At 46.4% G+C, this 27,700-nt stretch overlaps 2 protein-coding genes across 5 annotated transcripts in view; one reads left to right on the top strand and one right to left on the bottom strand.

Moving 5' to 3' along the window:
• LOC140481920 (programmed cell death protein 4-like) overlaps positions 1 to 16,146 on the top strand; it is a 63,715-nt gene extending 47,569 nt beyond the window's left edge. The window contains exons 9-11 of the mRNA XM_072578604.1: positions 1,178 to 1,285; positions 5,734 to 5,873; positions 14,823 to 16,146. Of these exons, the coding sequence (XP_072434705.1) occupies positions 1,178 to 1,285; positions 5,734 to 5,873; positions 14,823 to 14,874 (300 nt within the window). The 3' untranslated portion in view covers positions 14,875 to 16,146. The remainder of the gene's footprint in view (positions 1 to 1,177; positions 1,286 to 5,733; positions 5,874 to 14,822) is intronic.
• Positions 133 to 27,136, bottom strand: LOC140481936 (WW domain-binding protein 1-like). 4 transcript variants are annotated; one of them, XM_072578682.1, is made up of 6 exons: positions 26,901 to 27,136; positions 20,097 to 20,199; positions 19,567 to 19,728; positions 19,193 to 19,299; positions 13,550 to 13,666; positions 133 to 989 (listed from the first exon to the last, which is right to left on the bottom strand). In XM_072578682.1, exons 1-6 carry the CDS (start codon positions 27,027 to 27,029, stop codon positions 954 to 956), a joined length of 654 nt encoding a protein of 217 aa, XP_072434783.1. In that variant the 5' UTR covers positions 27,030 to 27,136; the 3' UTR covers positions 133 to 953. The 4 variants fall into 4 exon arrangements, with proteins under 4 accessions (XP_072434783.1, XP_072434803.1, XP_072434793.1 ...); XM_072578702.1 differs by lacking the exon at positions 13,550 to 13,666 and having other exon boundaries at positions 138 to 989; XM_072578692.1 differs by lacking the exons at positions 133 to 989; positions 13,550 to 13,666 and adding an exon at positions 16,733 to 16,834.
• Positions 27,137 to 27,700: the final 564 nt, after the last annotated feature.

The following is a 27,700-nucleotide window of genomic DNA, read 5'->3' as shown; positions in this document are numbered from 1 at the left end:
CGTGTACAAGGTGCTGGTGAGATCACATTTGGAGTACTGCAAACAGTTTGGGTCCCCTTATTTAGAGAAAGATATTATTTCATTGAGACAGTTCAGCAAATGTTCACTCGGCTGATCCCTGTGATGGAGACACTGTCTTATGAGCAAAGGCTAAACAGATTGGGACTGTACACATTGGAGTTTAGAAGAATGAGAGGTATCTCATTGAAATATGTAGGATTCTTAAGGGATTTAACAGGGTAAATGCTGAGATGATGTTGCCCCTCATTGCAAACTTGGAAATGTTCCTTCAGTATTGCTGGTTCAGTACGCTGGAATTTCCTCCCGAACAGCATTGTAGATCAACTCTCAGCATGTGGACTGCAGCGGTTCAAGGAAACAGCTCACCCCACCCTCTCATTTTGTCTCTCTCGAGAGCAACAGGGAACAGGCAATAAATGCTGGCCACATCCATGAATCAATGAAAAAAGACTTTGTAGAATGTCGGATCAGAGGGCATAGTCTCAGAATAAAGTGGCACCAATTTAAGACTGAGATGAGAAATTTCTTCTGGGAGTTGTGATCTGCTTTGGAACCTGAGAACTCCTTGCCACAGAGCTGTGGGGCAGAGTCTTTGTGTGTACTCAAGGCTGAGAGAGATTCTTAATCAGCAGGTGTACAGGATCAGCCATGAGCAGGGTTGAGCTGAAAGACTTATTCCCGGTTCTTAAGGTCTTACAGAGCAGCAAGAGATTTACTTTAACAACCCTTTAGCTTGTCTTAATTGTTAAGCTCACCTTTGGACATGAGCCTTAGTTCTTGGATTAGTGGTGCTGGAAGAGCACAGCAGTTCAGGCAGCATCCAAGTAGCTTCGAAATCAACGTTTCGGGCAAAAGCCCTTCATCAGCATTCACTTGAGACCTCATATGTTTGAAATCCCATGAACTATAGGCAGCTGATTAAAGAATTCTTCTCAGTAGCTGGGATTAGCAATTCCAGTATTGCCACTCTAAAAGGAAACATTTGAACAATACAGGTTGAAGCAGTTGTCTGCTCTGTGCTGATCCACATTATAGCAATGACTATACTTCTAAAATCATTAATTAATTACATGTGGCACTCTTCAGGATGTGAAAGGAGTTGTACAAATGTAAATGTTTTTCTCTTCTCTTCTCTCCCCCCCCCACCCCCGCCAAGGCCGTTATCATGGTGCTGGAGTCAACTGGAAACACAGCGGTGAAGATGGTAAAGCTGCTGAAAATGCTGTGGGAGAGTGGGCTTGTCACACTGGACCAGATGAACAGGGTAAATACAAACCTAGCCTTTCCCTGCTCCCTGCACCTGCCCGTCTGGCCAGTTAGTTGAAGCTTGTATCAAGTGACCTGACCTTGACTAATGCCACAGTGTGTGTGTATGCTGTTCACTGATCTTGGGAAGGGAAATTGACTGGGGTTACACTGACTACTGTCAGTGAGTGAGTGTAAGTATTCAGATACAATGCAAAGAGGTTGATAATAATTGGTTCTCACCACTTGTGCTTTTTCTGTATCCAGTCACTGAGAAAAATATTGGCTGTTGACCTCATTACAGCCTGTCCACCATCTACAAGGCACAAGTCAGGGGTGTAATGGAATACCTCCCACTTGCCTGAATGAATGCAGCTATACAACATTCAAGAAACTTGATGGTATACAGAACAAAGCAGCCCACTTGATTGGCACTACATCCACAAACATCGACTCCTACCACCACCGACACTGTGTGTACCATCTGCAAGATGCCCTGCAAAAATTCACCAAAGATCTTCAGACAACACCTTCCAAACCCACAACCACTTACATCTAGAAGCACAAGGGAAACAATACATGGGAACACCAACACCAAAAAAATGTGCAGGTTAGGTGAATTAGCCATGCTAAATTGCCCGTAGTGTTAGGTGAAGGGGTCAATGTAGGGGAATGGGTCTGGGTGAGTTGCTCTCCAGAGAGTAAGTGTGGACATTTTGGGCCAAAGGGCCTGTTTCCACACTGTTAGTAATTTGATCAAGTAATCTAATCAAACCAGCACCTTTTAAGTTCCCCTCCAAGCCACTCATCATCCTGACTTGGAAATATGTCACTGTTCATTCACTGTCACTGGGTCAAAATCCTGGAATTCTCTCCCTAAGGTTATTGTGGATAAGCCTACAGCAGGTGGACTGCACTGTTCAAGAAGGCAGCTCATCACCGCCTTCTCATGGACAACTTAGCTTACCTTGATTGTAAGGTCCTGGGGAGTGTTGCTGAACAGAGGCCTTGGAGTGCAGGTTCATAGTTCCTTGAAAGTGGAGTCACAGGTAGATAGGATAGTGATGAAGGCATTTGGCATGCTTGCTTTTATTGGTCAGTGCATTGAGTAGAGGAGTTGGGAGGTTGTGTTGCAGCTGTACAGGACGTTGGTTGGTGCACTTTTGGAGTACTGCATTGAATTCAGGTGTCCCTGCTTTGGAACGGTGTTGTGAAACTTGAAAGGGTTCAGAAAAGATTTACAAAGATGTTGCCAGAGTTGGGAGAGTTTGTGCTATAGGGAGAGGCTGAACAGACTGGGGCTACTTTCCTGAGAGCATCAGAGACTGAAGGGTGATCTTCTAGAAGTTTTAAACCATGAGGGGCGTACACAAGACAGGGTCAACAGCCAAGATCATCTCCCCAGGGTAGCAGGGTCCAAAAGTAGAGAAAATAGGTTTAAGGTGAGAGGGGGAAAGATTTAAAAGGATCTTAAAGGGTAACTTTTTCATGTGGAGGTGGTGTGTGCATGGAATGAGCTACCAGAGGAAGTGGTGGAGGCTGATACAATTACATTTAATAAGCATCGTAATGGGTATATGAATAGGAAAGGGTTAGAGGGGTGTGGGACAAGTACTGGAAAATAGGAGTGGATTTGTTTTGGATATCTGGTTGGCATGGACGAGTTGGAGTGAAGGGTCTATTTCCGTGCTGTACAGCTCTGTGACTCTATAACTATGGACAGGCAACAAATACTGGCTAGCCACCGACTCCCACATCCCACAAAATGAGTAAAAATGAATTTAAAGAAAAATTCAAATATGGGCCAAAAGAGCTGAACGTCAGAGGTGAGGTGATAATGACTGCCCTTGATATTAAGGCTGCATTTGACGGAGTGTGGCATTGAGTAGCCCTGGCAAAACCAGAATTGGTGGCAGAAAACTTGGCTGATTGCAGTCGTACAGAGCACTAAGGTGAGGTTGTTTTTTCAACTCAACACTTTAAAGTCTTTCCTTAATCTCCCAGCAGCACAGAATCAATTCCCCAGTTGTATCTGATTTGCTTTAGAAGTGTATGTGCATATAACTTGTTTGCTTCCGTAGTGTAAGGTCCTGTAGTCGAGTGTATCGGCTTATATATTGTCATCATGGCACAGAAAGAGGCCATATGATCCATTGAGTCCATGTGGTTATAGATCAATCCAGTAAGTTGTCCTGCAAGTTTATTCTCTTGACTGTTCACTAAATTTCCTTTTGAAATCATTTATCTTCGACATTTCCACCACGCCCTCAGCGTTTTTGGTCATTGCTACTAGCTGCATAAAATAGTTTTTCCTCCATTTCTTCCCCAAATTTTTTGCCAATCCTTAAACTTGGGTCTCCTTGTCCTGGGATTGTTAGTTAGTCAGAACTGCTCTTTGTCTTCCTTGTGTAAACCTGTCATCGTCATGGACACCTCAGTTTCCTCGAGCAGCTTGAAGTAGGTTCGTTAACCAGTTCCAGGTTTTGAGATACAGTATTTTACATTTCTAGGGTGACTTGAAGTAATCTGTGTTCTCTTGCAAGGTCAAAAGGCAGCCTTTGTCCCTTTTGCAATTTGGTGTGATGCACAGTAACCAATGATTGATCAGCATTGTCAGTCTTATTTCCTGATGGAACTCTACAGTATCTGCGAGACTTGTAGTTTCCTTGAAAAAGATGCTGCCCTCAGTCCAGAAAGATATTTATCACTTATACTATTGAATAATGTTGGTATGACTGTGTTACCAGGATGTATATATGCCATATGTCTCAACATTTGGCTGATAAAATCAAATAGCAATTTCCATCATTCATAATAGGAGACTACAGACCACGTTCAACCAGTCCTCAGTTACAAAACCAAAAGCATCTGCCATTAGATGTATTTCTGTAATTGGACAACACAACTGAGGTATAGAGTTTGAGAGTAGAGAGGTGATGCTAGAATTGTATGAAATATTGGTTCAGCCACAGCTGGAATACGGTGTGCAGTTCTGGAATCCACATTACACGTGGGATGTGATTGCTTTGGAATGTGTGCAGAGGAGATTTACCAGGATGTTGCCTGGGCTGGAGAGTTTCAGTTATGAACAGAGATTAGATAGATTGGGATTGTTCTCCTTTGAACAGAGGGGATTGAGAGGGTACATGATTGAGATGTATAACATTGAGGGGTTAGATTGGAAGAAACTTTGCCTTGATGGAAGGAATTGACCAGGATTTATATGTAGCGATCAGTTATCTGCAAAGGAAAGGAATTTGAGCCATTCAGGTTTTTGGAATTACCAGGGAGCTCAGGAGCCTGAGTTTGCTTTCTCTGTGGCAACTCTTTGTCCAGTCTCTCGTTGTATAAATTGATATGACCGTTTGAAATTTGGCTTTCTGTTGCTTGTCCTGGTTGATGTAAAATGAAAATCTTCATCAATATTTCATTTCTGTACAAATAACTGCTATTAAATATAGTGGTTGTGGTCTAAGCTGAGATTTCTGAAGATTGCCTGAATTCTGCCATTTTGTTCTCAATGCCTCTTTACAAAGCTCAAGTTTCAAAGCACTTGACTGGCTATTCAAAGTGACTTGTCATCTTCAAAGGTCTATGTACACAATCCCCAAGAAGTCTCGACACACTTGTACCACAATGTCTCCCTTTCTGCCAAAATGCGCCAGCACTCACTTCTATGTGGAATGAATTTGAGCTGCCATTTTTCTGCTACTCTGCAATGTCATGTCGGGCTTGATCAGTACCATCCATGGTGTCTGCCATTCCTCCAAGTCTAATGTTTGAAGTTTTGAAATTTTACTCTATCCCAGTGTCCAAATCATTGTGCTGGCACTTATCCCTTTGATTAAACCACAAATCCAGTGTGGAAAACAACGATGCACTGTGATCACTGTTCCCTGCCCCAAGCCTATTTTCTTTTTGTTCTAGCTATCACGCATCCTCCTATTCCATTAATTATTTGTCAAAAACTTTCTTAAATCCAAATCTAGAACTGCATTCCCTCCATTTGGCCTCTCAAGAGTTCAAAAATTCAATTTGGTCAGTAAAACAAAATCCTTTTATACATCTTTAATTAACTCCAACCTCTCCAACAGGTTGTTTACTTTTTTCCTGACTGTTTCTAAAACCTTGTCCACAACTGATTAGAACTGACTGTCCTGTGGTTACTAGGAATGTCCTTGCACTTTTCCTTGAATAAGGGGATCATTTTTCTTTCTATTAAACAACAGGTGCATTCAATAATTATCTCTTTTTTTGAAATGTTATTGGGTTTCCTCATGTTAACATTAACAGTACTCACAGCGGCTTTACTCACTTCCCTAAAGATCAGTGACAAAAATAACCGCACTGTTGAAGAAAGTAAGAGGAGAAAACAAAAACTACTGTTGACTGAACATCAGTAGTGGGTAAAATGCTGGAAGCTGTAATGGGCCGGGAACTAGTGCAGCTTTCTTTGCTTGCTTGCAGGGTTTCCAGCGAGTGTTTGATGAGTTACCAGATATAAACCTGGATGTGCCGCTTGTCCACACGATTCTGGAGAAATTCTTAGACCTGTGTGTTCAGGAAGCTGTTATAACTAAGCAGCTCCGTGATAGCTGTCCTTCACGGTAAGTACATCTGATCTTATTCCAAGGAGTTTCTCAGGTGCAACTAAGGCCAGGTAATGAGTGTTGGCCAGCCAGCAACGCCCATGTTGCACAAATGGTTTAAAAAAAACACGTTCTGAGAGATTGACTCAAAAAAAAATAGGATTGAAGACAGAGCAGTAGATGTGATCTATATGGACTTCAGGAAGGCGTTCGACAAGGTTCCCCATGGGAGACTGGTTAGCAAGGTTAGATCTCATGGAATACAGAGAGAACTAGCTATTTGGATACAGAACTGGCTTAAAGGTAGAAGACAGAGGGTAGTGGTGGACGGTTGTTTTTCAGACTGGAGGCCTATGACCAGTGGCCCAACATTTCAACTTCAACTCCCCCTCCCACTCTGCCGAGGACATGGAGGTCCTGGGCCTCCTTCACCGCCGGTCCCTCACCACCAGATGCCTGGAGGAAGAACGCCTCATCTTCCACCTCGGAACACTTCAACCCCAGGGCATCAATGTGGACTTCAACAGTTTCCTCATTTCCCCTTCCCCCGCCTCACCCTAGTTCTAAACTTCCAGCTCATTAACTGTCCCCATGACTTGTCCAGACTTGTCCTACCTGCCTATCTTCTTTTCCACCTATCCACTCCACCCTCTCCTCCTTGACCTATCACCTTCATCCCCTCCCCCATTCACCCATTGTACTCTATGCTACTTTCTCCCCACCCCCACCCTCCTCTAGCTTATCTCTCCACGCTTCAGGCTCACTGCCTTTATTCCTGATGAAGGGCTTTTGCCCAAAACGTCGATTTTGAAGCTACTTGGATGCTGCCTGAACTGCTGTGCTCTTCCAGCACCACTAATCCAGAATCTGGTTTCCAGCATCTGCAGTCATTGTTTTAACCCAGTGGAGTGCCACAAGGATCAGTGCTGGGTCCACTACTTTTCTTCATTTATATAAAGGATTTGGGTGTGAGGTTAAGAGGTATAATTAGTAGATTTACAGATGACACCAAAATTGGATGTGCAGTGGACAGCGAAAAGGGTTACCTCCGACTGCAACAGGATCTTGTTCAGATGGGCCAATGGGCTGAGAAGTGGCAGATGGAGTTTAATTTAGATAAATGCGAGGTACTGCATTTTGGAAAAGCAAATCTTGGCAGGATTTCTACACTTAATGGTAAGGTCCTAAGGAGTGTTGCTGAACAAAGAGATTTTGACAGGTCCATAGCTCCTTGAAAGTGGAGTCGCAGGTAGATAGGATAGTGAAGGTGGCGTTTGGTATGCTTTCCTTTGTTGGTCAGAGTTTTGAGTACAGGAGTTGGGAGGTCATGTTGCCGCTGTACAGGACACTGGTTGGACCACTGTTGGAATCTTGCTATTGGAAGAATGTTGTGAAACTTCAAAGGGTTCAGAAAAGATTGACAAGGATGTTGCCAGGGTGGGAGGATTTGAGCTATAAGGAGAGGTTGAATAGGCTGGGGCTGTTTTTTCCCTGGAACGTCGGAGGCCGAGGGGTGACCTTAGGGGTTTATAAAATCATGAAGAGAAAGATAGGGTAAATAGACCAAGTCTTTTCCCTAAGGTGGGGGAGTCCAGAACTGGAGGGCATAGGTTGAGGGTGAGACGGGAGAGATATAAAAGAGACCTAAGGAGGAACTTTTTCATGCAGAGGGTGGTGTGTGTGTGGAATGAGCTGTCAGGATGTGGTGGAGGCTGGTACAATTGCAACATTGAAGAGGCATCTGGATGGGTATGGAGAGATATGGGCCGAGTGCTGGCAGGTGGGACTAGATTGGGTTGGAATATCTGATCTGCATGGACAAGTTGGACCAAAGGGTCTGTTTCCATGCTATGCATCTCTGACTCTATACGTCCAGTTTATTTCAAACCATAGCATTCTCAGAATTGGAACATTGTGTGCAGTGCAGAATTGGGAGACTGCTACGTTGTTGGAGCAGCTTAAATGAGGCAATGACTTTATTTAATGTACTGTATTTAAGTGAGTTAAAGATGCTGAGCATGTAGGAGTGGATAGGGTATAGTATAATTTGGGGAAATAGACATTGTTCTGTACAGCCATGAGCAGGAGCCTCCCTCTATTGCCTGCCTACTTACAGACACCTCAGGGCTGGAGAGCAACTTGGAGTGGGAAGGGACAGATCCAGTTGTCATATCCTCATTAGTACTAATGACATCTAAAGGGTTAGAAAGGTCCTGCTAAAAGATTTTGAGTGGGAGCTAAATTAAAAAGTGCAATCTCCAAGATAATAATCTCTGGATTAATACCTGAACCACAGGCAAACTTGCACAGGTTAGATAAAATCAAGGACTTAATCTTTTCAGGTACAGAGGTTTACTTAAAACAGAGTACATTTAAGCAAGAGTGTCATAACTCTAACAACAAGCTGCCTGCAGTTGAGGTTGAAGGATCAAAGTCACAAGTGGTTTTAACCTACGGAGGTGTTAGGTACAGGAACTTTGGTATCAATATTGTAAGAGAGCTGTTTTGGCCATTGTACCAGGTGTGTGCTTTTGTTACTAAATGGAAGCAGGAAGAGAGACTGGAATCATCCCCTCCACCACCACCACCACCACCACCCTCCCCTGCCTGGCTGAACCTCTCTCTCCTCTCACTTTCTTCAGGTCAAAGGGGAGCCTGCATGAGTCCCAGTGATGCCTGTTTTTTTTGTGGGGTACGTGGAACGTTCCTTGTTCCAGTCATACTATGGACTCCATGCACGACTGTTTTTCAAATATGCCAATGATATCATTGGTGCTGCTTCCCTCTCTTATCTGGAATTGGAAAAGTTTATCGATTTCAGTTTCCAATTTCTGCCCCACTCTCACCTTCACCTGATCCATCTGAGTCCTCTCTCCCTTTCCTTGACATCTCTATTTCCACCAATATCCACTACAAATCCACCTACTCCTAGTTACCTCGACTATACATCCTCTCACCCTACTTCCCATAAAGACTCCATTCCATTCTTCTACATCTACTGTCTCTGTCATATGTGTTCTGACAATGCGCTAAGCCAACACCATAGTTGATCAGGCCCTCAGCCGGGTCTGACCCAGCTCCTGAACTTCTGCCCTCGCCCTCCGTCTTCCCTCCTTCAACAGTGTTAAGGTGCTCTTTGTCCTCACCTACCATCCCACCAGCATCCACATTCAGAAGCTTATTACTTACCTTTCCTGCCCCCTCTAGCTAGTTGCCACCACCAGACCCATGTTCCTCACCCCTCCCTTGTCTGTTCCCTCTGAGACACCCAGGTCCACACCTTGTTTATTCCTCTCGCTTTCTCGCTCTCGCACTCCCCGCCCCCTGCTGGTTAACGCCTCCCTCCTCACTATCCAGGGCTCAAATATACCTTCCACGTGAAGCAGCATTTATTTCACACAATCTAGTCTAGATTAGATTAGATTACTTACAGTGTAGAAACAGGCCCTTCGTCCCAACAAGTCCACACCGACCCGCCGAAGCGCAACCCACCCATTCCCCTACATTTACCCCTTACCTAACACTACAGGCAATTTAGCATGGCCAATTCACCTGACCTGCACATCTTTGTGGGAGGAAACCAGAGCACCCGGAGGAAACCCACGCAGACACGGGGAGAATGTGCAAACTCCACACAGTCAGTCGCCCGAGGTGGGAATTGAACCTGGGTCTCTGGCGCTGTGAGGCTAACCACTGTGCCACCGTGCTGCCCCGTGCCGTCTACTGCATTCACTGCTCATAATGTCGTCCCCTCTACATTGGGGAAGCCCGAACATAGATTGAGTGGCCACTTCACGCAACATCTTTGTTCTGCCCATAAAAAGGCCCCGAGCTTCCAGTTGCCTGCCATGTCAACACCCCACCCTGTTGCCTGGCCAACATCTCTCTCTCAGCACAGGCTGGAAGAAAACATCTCCTTTTCTGCTTGCGAACTCCACAGCCTTCTGGACTTAATAACGAGTTCAACAATATTCAGTCTTGAGGCACCTTCTCCCATGTCCTTACCCCAACCCCCATACACCAGGCCCTGTTATCACCTGGTCTGCTGTTACATACTACCCATTGGTAGCCACTAATGGTCCCCATTAGCAGCCATTCATTCTCTCAGGCTGACTGTTACCCACTCCTTTGTCTGTCAAACTGTTCTTCACTCTCTTTTAGGCTCCATCTCCACCTATTGTTGACACTTTACACCCTTCTCCCACCCTATCTTCTGCACAAAAATCATTTCTTTCCGAGCTACAGTCAGTTGTGAGGAAGGATCATTGGACCACAAGCATGAAATCTGATTTCTTTCCACAAATACTGCAAGACGTGCTGAGCTTTTCCAGCATTTTCTGTTATTGCTTCTACCATCTAGAAGCTGGTTTGTTCCTTTTCAATTAGTAAAGCAGCTCCGGCCATTTTCCAGTCCTGTGGAACCTTGCTGACACCAAAGAGGATGCAAAGGTATCTGTTCAGGCCCCAACTCTTTCCTCCCTTGCCTCCCACAGTATCTTGGGAGAAATCCCGTCTGGGGCTCAGAGTTCTTGTCTGCCTTCATATATTTCAAGACGTCCCAATAATTCCTCCTCCTTCATATTGACCTGCCCAAGGGTATTCACACACCTTTCCCAAACCTCAATATCCCTCACGTCCCTCTCTTTGGTGAACACCAATATAAAGTACTTATAAAAAATTACAGCAGAGTACAGGTCCTTCGGTCTTTGATATTGCGCCAACCTGTGGAACCAATCTGAAGCTGATCTATCCTATAGTATTCCATTTTCATCCATGTGTTGATCCAGTGACCATTTAAATGCCCTTAACGTTGGCGAGTCTACTACTGTTGCAGGCAGTGCATTCCACGTCCCTACCAACTCTAAGTAAAGAAGCTACCTCTGACATCTGTCCTATATCTATCACCCCTCAATGTAAAGCTATGTCCCCTCATGCTAGCCATCACCATGTGAGGAAAAAGGCTCTCACTGTCCACCCTATCTAACCCTCTGATCATCTTGTATGCCTCAATTAAGTCACATCTCAACCTTCTTCTCTCTAATAAAAACAGCTTTAAGGCCTTCCCTCCATACCAGGTAACATCCTAGTAAATCTTCTCTGAACCCTTTCCAAAACTTCCATGTCCTTCCTATAATGCTGTAGGACTGTACGCAATACTCCAAGTGCGGGCCGCACCAGAGTTTTGTACAGCTGCAGCATGACCTTTGGGCTCCAAAACCCAATCCCTCTACTAATAAAACCTAACACGTCATATGCCGCCTTAACAACCCTATCAACCTGGGTGGCAGCCTTCAGGAATCTATCTACGTGGACACAGAGATCTCTCGGCTCATCTACACGACCAAGAATCTTACCATTAGCCCAGCACTCTTTGTTCCTGTTGTTCCTTCCAAACTGAAACACCTCACACTTTTCCCCATTAAACTTAATTTGCCAACTCTCAGCCCAGCTCTGCAGCTTATCTATGACCCTCTGTAATCTGCAATATCCTTCAGCACTATCCACAACTCTACTGACCTTCGTGTTTTCCGCAAATTTACTAACCCATCCTTGTACGCCCTCATCCAGGTCATTTATAAAAATGACAAACAGCAGTGGCCCCAAATCAGATCCTTGCGGCACACCAGGATGAACATTTCCCACCATCACCAGCCTCTGTCGTCTTCCAGTTAGCCAATTTCTGATCCAAGCTGCCATATCACCTCCAATCCCTTGCTGCTGTGTTTTGTGCAATAGCCATTGTGGGGGACCTTATCAAACACCTTACTGAAATCCATATATGCCATATCAATCACTTTACCCTCATCTACCTGTTTGGTTATCATGTCAAAGAAGGCACAACCTTCCCTTCACAAAACCATGTTGACCATCCCTGATCAACGTATTCCTTTCTAGATGATTATAAATCCTATCTCTTATAATCTTTTCCAACACTTTACCCACAAATGAAGTAAGGCTCACCGGTCTGTAATTACTAGGGTTGTCTCTCCTCCACTTCTTAAACAAGGGGACAACATTTGCTATCCTTCAGTCTTCTGGCACTATTCCTGTCAACAATGATGACATAAAGCTCAAAGCCAAAAGCTCTGCAATCTTCCCCCCCCCCCCCCCCCCCCAGCTTTCCAGAGAATCCTAGGATAAATCTCATTTTGGCCCAGGGGACATACCTGTTTTTACACTTTCCAGAATTGCTAACATCTCCTCCTTGTGAACCTCGATCCTGTCTCGTCTAGGAGCCTGTACCGCATATTCTCCTCGACAACATTGCCTTTCTCCAGTGTGAATACTGACAGAAAATGTTCATTTAGTGCTTCCCCTATCACTTCAGACTCCACACGCACTTCCCAGTACTGACCTTGATTGGCCCTAATCTTTCTCTAGTCATTCTTTTATTCTTGATAAACCAATAGAGAGCTTTAGGATTTTCATTAATCCTATCTGCCAGTGACTTCTCATATCCCCTCCTGGCTCTTCTTAGCCCTCTCTTTTTTAGGTTTTTCCTGGCTAACTTGTAACTCTCAGGCACACTAACTGAGCCTTCAACTCTCATCCTCACATAAGCCGCCTTCTTCCTCTTGACAAGGCATTCAACTTCTTTAGTAAACCATGGTTTCCTCGCTTGACCACTTCCTCCCTGCCTGACAGGTACATACTTATCAAGGACATGCAGTAGCTGTTCCTTGAATAAGCTTGACATTTCAAGTGTGTTCATCCCCTGCAGTTTCCTTCCCCATCCTATGCATCCTAAATCTTGTCTAATTGCATCATAGTTGTCTTCCCCCAGCAATAATTCTTGCTCTGCATTATATACCTATCCTTTTCCATCGCTAAAGTAAACATAACCGAATTATGGTCACTGTTACCAAAGTTCGTTCATTCTTGATGAAGGGCTTTTGCCCAAAACATCGATTTTCTTACTCCTTGGATGGTGCCTAACCTGCTGTGCTTTTCCAGCACCACACTCGCGACTCTAATCTCCAGCATCTGCAGTCTTCACTTTCACCTTGGAAACCTTATTTCTGAACTCACTATTCAACCTCCTGGACATTGGAACTACAATTTAGGTTCCGTCCCCCTGCTGAATTAGTTTTAAACGCTCCTGAATAGCATTAGCAAATTTCACCCCCAGGATATTGGTACCCTTCTGGTTCAGGTGTAGGATCATCCTGATTGTAGAGGTCCCAACTACCTCAATGGTATGGGCCATTGAATGAGAATGAGCCCCAATTATCCAGGTATCTGAAACCCTCCCTCCTGCACCATCCCTGTTCAGCTCTACTCTCTCCTTATTCCTTGCCTCGCTAGCACATGGCACTGGTAACAAACCATAGATAACAGCTCTGTTTGCACTTGCTCTAAGCTTCCACCCTGGCTCCATGAATTTCTGCCTTAAATCTCCATTTTCCTACCTGTGTCGTTAGTACCTATGTAGACCACAACTTGGGGCTGCTTCCCCTCCCCCTCAAGAATCCCGAAAACAAGATCCAAGACATCACAAATCCTTGCACCTGGGACGCAACACACCAAGCGTGGGTCTCTCTTATTACCACACAACCTCCTATCTGTCCCCCTAACTATGGAGTCCCCAATGACTAATGCTCTGCTCTTCTCCTCTTTCTCCCTCTTTCCCCCCCCCCCCCCCCCCCCAAATCCCTGGTCTTTAAATGAATCCTACATGCCAGATGCAAACTTACCCTCAAAAAGCTGCTCCCAATCCACATTCTGCAATTCTTGTCTAATTTGGTTATAGTTGGCCTCCCCTCATTTAACACCTTCATCTGAGGTCTGCTCTTGTCCTTATCTCTAAGTATCTGAAAACATACAGAATTATGGTCACTATTCCCAGAATGCTCCCCCAATGAAATGTTGATCATTCCTTTCAGGCTTATTTCCTAAACCCAGGTCCCTCATGGACTATCCACATAGAAAACACTCTTCTGGACATCTGAAAGAATACTTCTGGACAGATCACGTTGTTCCCCCTCCACATTCCTGACACTGAGTGAGTCCAGTCACTTGGAGGAAATTAAAATCACCCACCACAACAACCCTGTTATTTCCATGTCTTCCCAGAATCTGATGACATCCTCTTCCTCTGTCTCCAACATACAGCTGTGGGGTCTGTCGTACAATCCCAGTGTTGTGATTGTACCCTTCCTATTCCTGAGCTCTACCCATAATGCCTTGCTGCAAGGTCCCTCCAGGGAGTCTTCCCTCAACATAGCTGTGATATCCTCTCTAACCAATAATGCAACTGTTGAAGCAAAAGCTCCAGTATTGCATGCTTAGTTTTCAGTGAGAGACCACTTTGTCAGAAGAAAAATACATCAACATACATTCTATCAAGTCAGATTCCTGTGTGGAATTTGAATTGTCTCATAATTACATCACCTAGGAATTCTAACTGTAGGTTTATAAAGCAAAAGGATATGCAGCATTATAGGGCAGCAGTTTCGATTAACAGTCGAAAGGATAGAATGTACGAATGTAAACAAGAACGGCAAATCAGTTCAAAGTGAGAAAAAATTGATGGCTCATTACTCTAAATGCATATAGTATTTGGAAGAAAATAAATAAATTGATGGCACAAATACAGGTTGGTGTGTATGATATTGTAGCCATTTCAGAGATGCAGTTAGAGATCAAAGGTAGGAATTAAATATTCAGGCCTATGTGACTTTTTGAAAGGTTGAGCAGGAAGGAAAGGGTGAGGGGTAGCTTTACTTGTATCAGAAGGAATAAATATGAAGATGTAGAATCCATAAAAGTGAAGATAAGCAATAATAACACACTATTGGGAGTAATCTATAGGCTTTTAGTAGTTACTATGCAATAGGGGAGAGAATAAGTCAGGTGATAATGAGAGCATGTAAAACAGACAGAAGATCAATCAGATGTGAAGGGCTATTTCTGCACTTGCCTGTGATGTATGGTTGATTTCAATCATGTTCTCTTTGTTGCTTCCAGAGGCCGTAAGCGTTTTGTGAGTGAAGGAGATGGTGGACGTGTCAAGGAGTAAGACCTCACTGCGTGCATTTGACTGTCAGATCCTCAACGCACATCAGATTTTACCAGATTTTTTTGATCATATTTCTACATGAAACACCAAAGACTCAGCAGGAGTTTGGACAGATTTGTGGGAACAGGTGGCAGTGACAAGTGTGGAACTGGACTGCTCTTGCGCACTCTCTCAGCTGGCACTTTGATATAGTTGTCTGCATTCACCAGGTTATCTGTCCTTTCCAGGGGCTGATTATCTCACTGGGTCTCCATCCAAAATAAAATGAATCTCCTGATACCTATAAAACTGTTCATGGCAGAAATGGAGAAATTGGTATGATTTCCAAGTAGCTTTTAAATGAACTGGGGAGTCAGATTTGAGATGATTTCTGTCTTCCCCCCCCCCCCCCCCTCCCCCTTAAAGTGCTGACAATGTTGATCTTTATCTGATGGCTTTTCTTTTCTTTAGTGCTTTGCATTGCACATGTACCTGTTGCTGTGGCTCCAGAGTGAATGGTTTTAGAAGATCGAATCTCATGAATTGGAGTATGGGAAGGATTACCTCCTTAGCCAAGAGCCATAAAGCAGCCACTGGGAGACCCTATAACAGCAACCCTATAACAGGCCTCACTCTGGAGGGGTTCATGGTCTGCTACTGGCCAGTGAGAAGGCAACATTGAACAGCAGCTCCTTGTTGTGACAGTGAGTTGCCTGATTGTAGAAGTTTACTGGCAGGGCTGTTGTGCAATGATAATGTCCCTGCCTCTGAGCCAAAGGCCCAAATTATTGTCCCACTGCTGACCTAACTGGGTGCTGTGCCAAAATGATTTGGCTGTGCCAGGTGTTTCAGTGGGTATGTATTACTGAGCTCAGATTCCAGTACCCTCACTGACATCATATGGGGGGGGAAAGGGGCTACCATTTATTGGGGGTGGGGGGGGGGGGGGGTGGTGTACCTCGAAGATGTTTGTTGTGCATGGTCCAGTCTTTTCAGAGCGTGACCCTTTAAAATACTTTTGCACTTGTGTTATTTCTTGCAAAGCTGATTTTCTGCTGTACCTTTTTCAGGCTGCTTTGTGGCTTTAGCAAGATCACGGGTGGTGGGTAAGGTGCTTCAACCAAATTGCATTTGGCAATTTTGCATTTGATTAGAGAGAGGTGCATGGTTTAGAAACAATTGAATGAGATTGTCAACATCCATGTCTTAGAGGGGCAATTGGGTTTTGTCTCTAATGGGAAATGCTTTTAAGAAAAGTTGGATATGGAATAAAGATGATTCTATAACCCATGATCTTTGACTGCACATGTGGAAAAAGGAGTTATCTACTGCACTCTTGTGCTGATAAATGGTCACAAGTGACTTCATCCAGAAAGCATGTCATGTAACTTAACATTGCTGGTTTTCCTCAATATCATCTCCTTCATTGGTCTGTTTGTCTTCAAGTCTTCTGGTTTTCAAAATGTTTGAGAGAGATTCCCTGTCATTATGGTGGACCTCTCACCTGTTCATCAGGACACTTTTGGGATCAGAGACAATGGTCTAGAGAGAATGTCACTGGACTAGGGCTCCAGAACTTCAAGCCAATATTCTGGGATGTGGGTTTGAAACCACCATGGAAGGTGGTGAAATTCATAAAACATTAGAACTGTCCACACTGCAGCAGATAACCAAATTAATCTGTAAATGTAATTATGTGGATCAGCTCTGATTTCTACAATCATGTGCATCTTCTGAAGCATCTTTATAGCTCCTAAAAATTATGTCTTGTCAGCTCCAGCTTCTTACTTTATAATATTGTTAATCCATGCTCAGCAAAGTACTGCTTTATTATCTGAGGAGGCATAAATGATGTTGAACATTGTGCATTTGAGAATATGTACAACTTCTGACATTATGAAGGGAAGGTCATTGATGCAGCAGCTGAAGTTGTTTGGGCCCAAATATTACCTTGAAGAATTCTAGCAGGGATGTCCTGGAGCTGAGAAGACAAAAGTTCAAACAACCACAAAAATCTTCTCTCGGTCACTGATTAGGGATAGTCAACATGGCTTTGTGCTTGGGAAATAGTGTCTGATTAACTTAATTCTTCAAAAAATTTAATTTTAACGATAAGGGCAGAGTAATGGATGTGATGCATATGGACTTCAGTAAGTCATTTGACAAGGCTGCTCATGGGAGACTGATTAACAAGGTTAGATCTCATGGAATACAGGGAGAACCAGCCATTTGGATACAGAACTGTCTTGAAGGTGGAAGAAGGTTGCCTTTCAGACCGGAGGCCTGTGACCAGTGGTGTACCACAAGGGTCAGTGTTGGGTGTACTGCTTGTCATCATTTATATAAACGATTTGGAAGTGAGCATAAGAGGTATAGTTAGTAATTTTGCAGATGACACCAAAATTGGAGGTGCAGTGGACAGTGAAGAAGGTTACCTTAAATTGTAATGGGATCTTGATCAAATAAGCCAATGGGCTGAGTAGTGGAGATGGTGTTTAATTTAAATAAATGTGAGATGCTGCATTTTTGGAAAGGCAAATCACTTGTACACTTCATGGTAAGGTCCTGGGGAGCATTGCTGAACAAAGAGTCCTTAGAGTTCAGGTTCATAGTTCCTTGAAAGTGGAATCGCAGGTAGATAGGATAGTGAAGGTGGCATTTAGTGTGCTTACTTTTATTGGTCAGTGCATTGAGTAGAGGAGTTGAGAGATCATGTTGCGGCTGTGCAGGACATTGGTTAGGCCACTTTTGGAACACTGTTTAGTTCTGGTCATCTTCCTATTGGAAAGGTGTTGTGAAACTTGAAAGGGTTCAGAGAAGATTTACAAGGATGTTGCCAGGGTTTGAGCTATAGGGAGCCTGAATAGGCTGAGGCTGTTTTCCACCCAGTGTCAGGGCTGAGGGGTCACCTTTTAGAGGTTTATAAAATCATGAGGGGCATGGAGTCCAAAACTAGAGGGCATAGGTTTAGGGTGAGAAGGGAATGATTTAAAAGGGACTTCAGGGGCAACTTTTTCACACAGAGGATGGTCATTTATGGAATATGCTGCCAGAGGAAGTGGAGGAGGCTGGTACATTTAAAATGCATCTGGATGGGTATATGGATAGGAAGGATTAAGATGGAAATGGGCCAAATACTGGCAACTGGAATTAGTTTTGGATCTCTGGTTAGTACAGAGGAATTGGTCTGAAGGGTCTGTTTCCTTGCTGTACAGCTAACATTGACCAGACTTACCTTTTGGCTAGAACTTAGTTAGCACATGGAGATGTGCAAGAGTGAGGCATCTCTACCACATTTGCAATGACTGCTCACTCAGCTTTTGTTTTACTCTGGCTGATGTGCTGAGTGAACTGCTTTTAGTTAAAAGGTCACCAGTCATGTCCTGCTCCCTCAACATGAATTCATGACTTGATTTATTGTTGTCATAAACTTGAGTACAGTGAAGAGTGTTGTTTTGCGAGTCAATAACACTTCTGCCAGTCTGGTGTTACATGTAGGCCAGATCAGGTATGAACAACTGATTTCAAAAGCACTTTATTAGCTGTAAAGCACTTCAAGATATCCTGAGATCATAAGTGTGCATATGTAAATATTTCATTTATGACAATTGGCAACACTGACAATGGAGCAGTTATTGTCCATCTCTCCTTGCTGTGTGTATTAGTCAACCATAACCAGGACAGAAGAAATGAGAGTAAAATTGCAGCTGGTATTTCTGCATAAGTGATAGCAATATAGAAGAGGTAGATAGGAGGTCAAATGGAGCCTGCACTAGCTCTCTGCAGATTTAATTAATTCTATTCACCCATCCCTAATTAACAGCTTGCTCTCTACAGTTAGTCTGTTGCAGATGTATTCTGGTGCAGAAACCTCTGATCTGTGGAAATTTCTGTAACCATTGACTTAGTTCTTGTTTAAAACTACTTTAAAAAAATATCCTTGTCATTCAGGGCCGATTCCTACAAATAAACTACACGCAGATGAAGTTCACAGAAATGGCAACATTCTCCTCTGACTGTTGCTGACTATGGTCACTGCCAGCTCTGAGGTTCATAGACCAATTGTGTTGAGTCCATCAATCTCCTCTCTAACAAAACTTCAGTTCCCTTTCATGTATTATTTCATGATCAGAGTTGAAGGTGAGGTCATCTTCCCCACTCACTGTCAACTGTACTTGTGATCAGCAAATGTTAACAAATCTTTTGCCGTTAAATCACTGACAGACCTTGGCCAGGGAATGATTTGACTTGCTGCACTAGGAGAGCTGAGAGACCAGCATCTCAGTACGTGAACATGAATCGGGGTGTGGATGTTATTGGAGCTGAGTGAAGAGCTCACCTCAGCCCTGACCCCTGGGCACTGGATTGAAGTATAGGATGGAGGAGGAGTTCGGGGCTGGGCTGACACCTCCTCATACGCAGGAAGCTTGAAGGAAGCCAACAGTCCTGAAAGAGAGATTTAAAACCATGAGACAAGCAATACGTTTCAACTCATCACTGCACTCTCTCGGGGAGGGGGAGGGGAGAAGGGTGGGTGGGTCAGAGCCCAGGCAGTCTGCGCTCACTCGGGGAGGGGAAGGGGTGTGGGGGAAGAGGGCTGGGTCAGAGCCTGGGCAGTCTGCGATCTGAGTCTGAGGAGAACAGATGGTGTTTGGGAAGGGTGCAGTCACTTAGCTGAGGTAGGGGTTGTAATTCTGGTCAGTTTGCACTCACTCTGGTCTAGGCCTGAGCCTGGGTAGTGACAGGCCCCGTGGTATGCGATGAGGTTAATCTCCTGTTGCCGTTGCTGCTGCTGGATACGGAGTTTGCTCCTTCGATGGCGATAAGCACAACAACAGCTGAAGATAATTAACAGAGTCCAGAGGAGCCAGAACCCTGAGGGGGAAGACATCAGTCAGCAGCAAAGCCCAACCTTAGAGAGCCAGCATGACAATGCCACCCTACCCTCCACCCCCCTCCTTCTCCCCTGATCCGCCATTCCCCTCTTTCAAGCTCCCAACCCCCACCCCCCTCCATACACTCTTCTCTGGACTACATCACCTCCTCCCACCCTGGACCCCACAGTGCCAGTCTTTCCACCCTGGCATCAGTCAGCCAACTTCTCTCCTCACCCCACCCCAGCCCAGCCCAGCCCCTGTGCCCCACAGCATCTTAGGCCGTCCCATCACACTGCACTGCTCTGATCTACCCCAGGCCCAATTCACTGGGTTTTCACCAATACCTGGCCCAATCACTTTACTTACACCACAGCTCGTAAAAGTAAGTGCAGCAGCCGGTCTCCCCACAGCAGTGGCCGGTCTCACACCAATACTGCTGGTTATTAATCCCAGGACACAATGCCCTGGCCTGCAAGTAGAGAGAGAGAGAAGGCAGTCACTGTCGAGCTCACCAAGCCCTGAAACACTGCCCCCAAATAGAAACAATCACCAGGACAGCTCCTGAAAAAACACAGGCTCTCAGTCCGAAAGGAGGCACATGATGCTGAGTCCTTATAAAGCTTCAGTCAGGTCTGTCACAAAGCTGTTCCTTTTCAAGGTTACTATGTCCTTGGTTTATAGAGTCATAGAGATGTACAGCATGGAAACAGACCCTTCAGTCTAACCCGTCCATGCCGGCCAGATATCCCAACCCAATCTAGTCCCACCTGCCAGCACCCGGCCCATATCCCTCCAAACCCTTCCTATTCATATACCAATCCAAATGCCTTTTAAATACTGAAATTGTACCAGCCTCCACCACTTCCTCTGGCAGCTAATTCCATACACGTACCACCCTCTGTGTGAAAAGCTGCCCTTTAAGGTCTCTTTTATATCTTTCCTGTCTCATACTAAACCTATGCCCTCTAGTTCTGGACTCCCCGACCCCAGGGAAAAGACTTTGTCTATTTAACCTATCCATATCCCTCAGCCTCTGATGCTCCAGGGAAATCAGCCCTAGCCTATTCAGCCTCTCCCTATGGCTCAAATCCTCCAACCCTGGCAATATCCTTGTAAATCTTTTCTGAACCCTTTCAAGTTTCACAACATCCTTCCGATAGGAAGGAGACCAGAATTGCACGCAATATTCCAACAGTGGTCTAACCAATGTCCTGTACAGCCACAACATGACCTCCCAACTCCTACACTCAATACTCTGACCAATAAAGGAAAGCATACCAAACACCTCCTTCACTATCCTATCTACCTGCGACTCCACTTTCAAGGAGCTATGAACCTGCACCCCAAGGTCTCCTTGTTCAGCAACACTCCCTAGGACCTTACCATTAAGCATTCAAGTCCTGCTAAGATTTGCTTTCCCAAAATGCAGCACCTCACATTTATTGGAATTAAACTCCATCTGCCACTCCTCAGCCCATTGGTTGTAAACCAGCTCAGAGACGATAAAGGATTTTGAGATGTGTTTTGTTTATATGTATACAGATGAGATTTCAGGCCAAAGTGGTCATGTTTTAGAAGTGACCTGTACAATGAAAAGGGAGTGGTCAGTCCTCAAAACTCAAGTTAAGATAGAGTCAGTGCAGCAGTGGAGCTGTGTGGAAACAGGCTGCGAGACACACCCTCTCTCATTTTAACTTCGACCTGTAAGCCTTTGGTTCATTTTTACTGTGTTTTAAGGGTGTTTACTTATTAGGACTGTTGTGTATATTGGGAACAGCATATTACATCTAGTTTGGACAGACTGAGTTATGTAGATATTCTTTATTCTGTTTTTTTGTGTTTCATTGTGTAATTTTTGTCTGTTTTAAACCTGGTAGTCAACCTAGCTAACTTACTCGAGGTAATTGTCACTGTACACTTCGTGAAATAATTTGCAAAGTTATGGTCTGAGCAGCCTGCTTGAGAATGTTTTGATTGATCTGGCCTAGTCCATAACAGGTCACAACGAGATAATTCAGAATTCCTTCACCATGTCTCAGGAACAACGTGAGAGTCGTCAAGCTGGCACTGAAGAAACGCAAGTGTTTCCAGAGATGCAGAATTTGTACGCCAGGTTTAGGTTGAAGAAGCCAGAGGTTGTTCTCAGAAGAAAGGAGATTTCTGCAAGATTAAAGGAGGTCCCAATAGGCAGGAATGCCTGAGCAATAATGGACCAAGGAAAGAGGGATTTCTTTAAAAACTCAGCGGTAATGAACTAAAAGTTTCTGTTCCTTCGTCAGAACTATTCACCTCTCACTGGGGTTAGAACATAGAAGGGTCCAGCAGAGGAACAGGCCTGACGGCCCGCCATATCTGTGCCAACCACGACACCATTCTGAACTGATCCTATCTGCCTACATGTGATTCCTATAGAGATAGGAATGTGCCTGTTCACGTGTCTATGTCTCTTAAACCTCGATACAATATCCTCTTCTCCCATCCTGTGTAAAAACAACCTTGCCTTTCACATTACATTAAAAACTTTGCCCCTCTCACCTTAAACCTATGCCCCTTAGTATTTGACCTTTTTGCCCTGGGAAAGGATTCTGATGATCCACCCTGTGATATTAAAGAGTTAACTTGCTCTGCTGACCTGCAGGAAATTGCATGTCCCGAGGCTCGGGTGGGATGCTCTCTGACTTACAGATAGATTGTAAGAAGTTACATCTCCTATTACTCAGAGCCATTTACATGGCCATTTCCTTGCCATTCAGAGCAATTTACATAGTCATCATCTCCTATTCGGAAATCAATAAATTCACACCAGATCTGGCCATTGAGGGGTGATTTATATTACATTGTTTCCTCGAGATGATGTGGTCGCTGCATTGTGTCTTGAATGGCATGTGACTGTGAGGGAGTGACTGGGGACTGTCTTGTGGGCATTACTGACTGTGATGTAAAGATTGTGTGTGAAGGAAGGACTGTTTCCTTTGTTCAGAGCACTTCCCTGGACGTGCTACGCAAGCATGCCAAAGTGTGCTCAGGATTTCTCCAAAGCTCATTGAACAGTGCTTAATACATTTAGCTTGTTCACAGAAGTTGGTCTGTTGCAGTTGTCTCAAGTGTGTAAGAATCTCAGAAGAAAAAGAACCTAACAACCCTGTCAATGCCTTTTACAATCTGATAGACAGGACTTCTATCAGGTTACTCCTCAGTCTCTGATGCTCCACCAAAAAGTTTGTCCAACCTCTCCTTATAACTGATAGACTCCAACATCCTGGGAAGCCTCTTTTGCACCCTCTCCAATTTCTTCCTACAGTTTAGCGACCAGATCGGCACACAATACTCCAAATATGGCTGGATTAAAGTTTTATGCAGCTGCAACATTTGCCATATTCAGTGCTAAAATGGGTGGTGCTGGAAAAGCACAGCAGGTCAGGCAACATCCGAGCAGCAGGAGAATCGATGTTTCGGGCATATACCTGAAACGCGAACTTTTGTTTTGCACTGATGTGCTGGATAGCCACATTTCTGGAACTAATATTCTGTGCCATTCATGACTACATGGAGCTCTGAGCTCATGAAAAGACCAGGGTTCCAAGAGATGATGGACAACATGGATTAATAGTTTCCCTTCTTAAGGCCAGAGTAATGATTTTTCACACAATTTTCTACACCAACTGGCCCAATCCAATCTTGCAAAGGAGAGTGCTATTATTTAGTTAACCTTTCATCATGATTGTCCCTTTCCACTTCCCCAGCACTTACAACACCAAGGCATTCAAGGCTATGGGCCAAGAGATGGTAAATGGGATTAGAATAGTTAGATGGTGAATTTTGACTCAACAGGCTGAAGGGCCCTTTTTCTGTGCCATACACCTCCACGATACCACATTTTTTGCAGGAGTTTGGAAATTTAAAGTTGTGCACCATTAATTGACATCCTTCCCCTTAAAGCAAGAACAGAGTTATTTAAAGCTAAGCACCATTAGGAGAAAGTGAGGTCTGCAGATGCTGGAAGAGCACAGCCGGTCAGGCAGCATCCAAGGAGCAGGAGAATCGATGTTTCGGGCATAATCCCTTCATCAGGAATGAGGCTTGTGGCTCAAGGGGGCTGAGAGATAAATGGGAGGCAGGTGGGGCCAGGAGGTAGCTGGGAATGCGATAAGTAGATTAAGGTGGGAGTGAAAGCGATAGGTTAGAGAAGGAGAAGGAGCAGATAGGTGGGAAGGAAGATGGACAGGTAGGTGCCAAGTTGGAAGGTTAGAACTGGGATTTTTGGAGAGGGGGGGGGGGGGCAGGGGCGGATGTGGAAACTGGTGAAATCAACATGGATCACGTATGGTTGGAGGGTCCCAAGGTAGAAGATGGGGTGTTCTTCCTCCAGGTATTGGGTGGTAAGGGTTTGGCGATGGAGGTGGCCTAGGACCTGCATGTCCTTGGTGGAGTGGGAAGGGGTATTAAAGTGTTCAGCTACAGGGTGGTGGGTTTGGTCAGTGCGGGTGTCCCAGAGATGTTCTCTGAGATGATCTGCAGGTTGGTGCCCTGTCTTCCCAATGTAGAGGAGGCCACATTGGGAGCAATGGACACTGAAGATGACGTGTGTGGAAGTAAAGGTAAATCTCTGTCTGATGTAGAAGCATCCTTTGAGGCATTGGACAGAGGTAAGGATGGAGGTTTTACACTTCCTGCGGTGGCAGGGGAAGGTGCCAGGTGTGGAGGGTGGGTTGATGGGAGGGCATGCACCTAACAAGGGAGTCACGGAGGGAATGGTCTCTCTGGAACCCAGATAGGGGTGTGGGGAGGGAAATATATCCCTGGTGGTGTGGTCTGTTTGTAGGTGGTGGAAGTGACGGACCTAGTGGTTGGTGGGTGGAAGGTGAGGACTGGGGAGTTCTGACCTTGTTGTGACTGGAGGTGGGGGTCAAGGGCAGAGGTGTAGGAAGGGGAGGAGATGTACTAGAGGGCAGCGTCGACCACATGAGAGAGGAGATTGTGATATTTGAAGAAGGAGGCCATCTGGGATATTTTATGGTGGAACTGGTCCTCCTGGGAGCAGATCTGGCAGAGGAATTGGGAATAAGGGATGGCGTTTTTCCAGGAGGCAGGGTGGAAGGAGGTATAGTCCAGGTAGCTGTGGGAGTCAGTGTGTTTGTAGTAGATAGAAAGGGAGGACTGCAGATGCTGGAGATCAGAGGCTAGTGTGTGATGCTGGAAAAGCACAGCAGGTCAGACATAGCAGCTTAACACCTTGGATACTGCCTGACCTGTTGTGCTTTACCAGCATCACAGTCAACTCTATTTGTGGTAGATGTCAGTGTTTAATCAGTTGCCAAATATAGAGGAGTTCAGGAAGGGGAAGGAGGTATCTAACATGGTCCAGGTGTACTTGACGTTGGGGTGGAAGGTGTTGGTGAAGTTGATGAACTGTTCAACCTCCTTGAGGGAGCACATCGACGCAGTGGAGGAAGAGTTGGGGAATGGTGCCAGTGCAGTGGCAGAAGATGGACTGTTCCACATACCCAAAGAGACAGGCAGAGCTGCAGCCCATGGCTAACCCCAATGGTCTGGAGGAAGTGGGAGGATTGGAAGGAGACGTTGAGGTGGATGATAGTGTCGGTGGAAGGGTACTGGTTGGGTCAACAGGAGATTGAAGGGGCATTCCAATGCTGGGTTCATTCTTGTGCAGCCTGTACCATCCACAGGGTCTCAGTGTACCCTCCCATCACCCCTCTCAGGGTGCTGTGTACCCTCCCCCAGCCCAGGGTGGTATTGCCCTCTGTGTCTCCCTCTCCCCCCTCCCATACCCCCCCTCCAGTTGGTATTGCCCTCTCAGTGTCACCCTCTCAGGGTCTCCCCTCTCTTCTCCCCCTCCCCCCCAAGGGTTGGTATTGCCTTCTCAGGGTCTCCCTCCCCCCCCCACCCCCGGTTGGTATTGCCCTCTGAATATCTCCCCTCTCCCCGGTTGGTATTGCCCTCTCAGGGTCTCTCTCTCCCCCCCCAGTTGGTATTGCCCTCTCAGGGTCTCCCCCTCTCTCTCTCTCCCCCCTTCCCCCCCCCCCCCCCGGTTGGTATTGCCCCCTCAGTGTCTCTCCCCCCCCAGTTGGTATTGCCCCCTCAGTGTCTCTCCCCCCCCCCGGTTGGTATTGCCCCCTCAGTTGGTATTGCCCCCTCAGTGTCTCCCCTCTCCCCCCCCGGTTGGTATTGCCCCCTCAGTTGGTATTGCCCCCTCAGTGTCTCCCCTCTCCCCCCCCTGTTGGTATTGCCCCCTCAGTTGGTATTGCCCCCTCAGTGTCTCCCCTCTCCCCCCCCCCCCGGTTGGTATTGCCCCCTCAGTGTCTCCCCTCTCCCCCCCCCCGGTTGGTATTGCCCCCTCAGTTGGTATTGCCCCCTCAGTGTCTCCCCTCTCCCCCCCCCCGGTTGGTATTGCCCCCTCAGTGTCTCCCCTCTTCCCCCCCCCCCCCCCCCCCCCCGGTTGGTATTGCCCCCTCAGTGTCTCCCCTCTCCCCCCCCCCCCCCCCCGGTTGGTATTGCCCCCTCAGTGTCTCCCCTCTCCCCCCCCCCCCCGGTTGGTATTGCCCCCTCAGTGTCTCCCCTCTCCCCCCCCCCCCTCCAGTTGGTATTGCCCCCTCAGTGTCTCCCCTCTCCCCCCCCCCGGTTGGTATTGCCCCCTCAGTGTCTCCCCTCTCCCCCCCCCCGGTTGGTATTGCCCCCTCAGTGTCTCCCCTCTCCCCCCTGGTTGGTATTGCCCCCTCAGTGTCCTCCCCCCGGTTGGTATTGCCCCCTCAGTGTCTCTCCCCCCCCCCCGGTTGGTATTGCCCCTCAGTGTCCTCCCCCCCCCCCCCGGTTGGTATTGCCCCCTCAGTGTCTCCCCCCCCCGGTTGGTATTGCCCCCTCAGTGTCTCCCCCCCCCCCGGTTGGTATTGCCCCCTCAGTGTCTCCCCCCCCCCGGTTGGTATTGCCCCCTCAGTGTCTCCCCCCCCCCCGGTTGGTATTGCCCCCTCAGTGTCTCCCCCCCCCCCCGGTTGGTATTGCCCCCTCAGTGTCTCCCCCCCCTGGTTGGTATTGCCCCCTCAGTGTCTCCCCCCCCCGGTTGGTATTGCCCCCTCAGTGTCTCCCCCCCCCCCCCGGTTGGTATTGCCCCCTCAGTTGGTATTGCCCTCAGGGTCTCCCCCGCCCCGGGCTGACCTGCCGGATGAAGGGCGCCGCCAGCGGGCCCGGACTCCCGCTGACCGCCGTCACGTTGCGCTGAGAAAGCCCGGGGCCTGCTCGCGAGTGGGCCCACGACGCCACCGGCCGGGTGGAGCTGCCTTCCATTCTGCGTCGTTAGCACCGAGCCGCCGCTCCCCAGCCGCAGCCAGAGCCGCCTTCCGCCATCACAGGTGGGGCACCCAACTCACACAAACATCCACCCGCCACAGACTGACCACTCACCGACCAGGGTTCACACAGCACTGGGGGAAATGACCAATCGGGAACCAGGCCAGCCCTGATTGACAGACCCGACCACCAATCAGCTATTGGATCATGTCTCTGTGGTTGGACTCATATCCACTAGGAAGCGGTGTTTCACTGATTGACGTGCAGACTGACTAATAGGAGTGTCAATTATTATGACTGATGGCCGGATAGACCTATCAAAACAAAAGCCACTGGAGGATCACGCCCCTATTCCGTCAGTACCCATTGGGTAAAGGATTCGAGCCGTGATTGGTCAGAGCCTTGACAACAAGGTCTCATGATTACATGCTCTTCAGCCAATCAAAGTACTATACCAGTGAGCAGGCTCCAAGGGGCTAGTATGGATTTTAGGGACCGAATGGCCCTTCTCTATGCTCCTCTGGAATGTCAGTGAGCTCACTCCATTGCCAAGGTTTCACTGTGTGCCATCAGCTCTCAGCAATATCTCCCTGCGCTGGGAATCACTGGGCAGTTTGATCTTGCTAGGCATAAAAAATTAAAACCACATCACCCCTCCTGAGTAAATA

This window comes from Chiloscyllium punctatum, chromosome 1 (genome assembly GCF_047496795.1).
Source record: "Chiloscyllium punctatum isolate Juve2018m chromosome 1, sChiPun1.3, whole genome shotgun sequence".
NCBI classification, from domain to species: Eukaryota; Metazoa; Chordata; class Chondrichthyes; order Orectolobiformes; family Hemiscylliidae; genus Chiloscyllium; species Chiloscyllium punctatum.
Note: the sequence above shows the minus strand (reverse complement) of the source record. Positions and strands in the feature narration are given on the sequence as shown.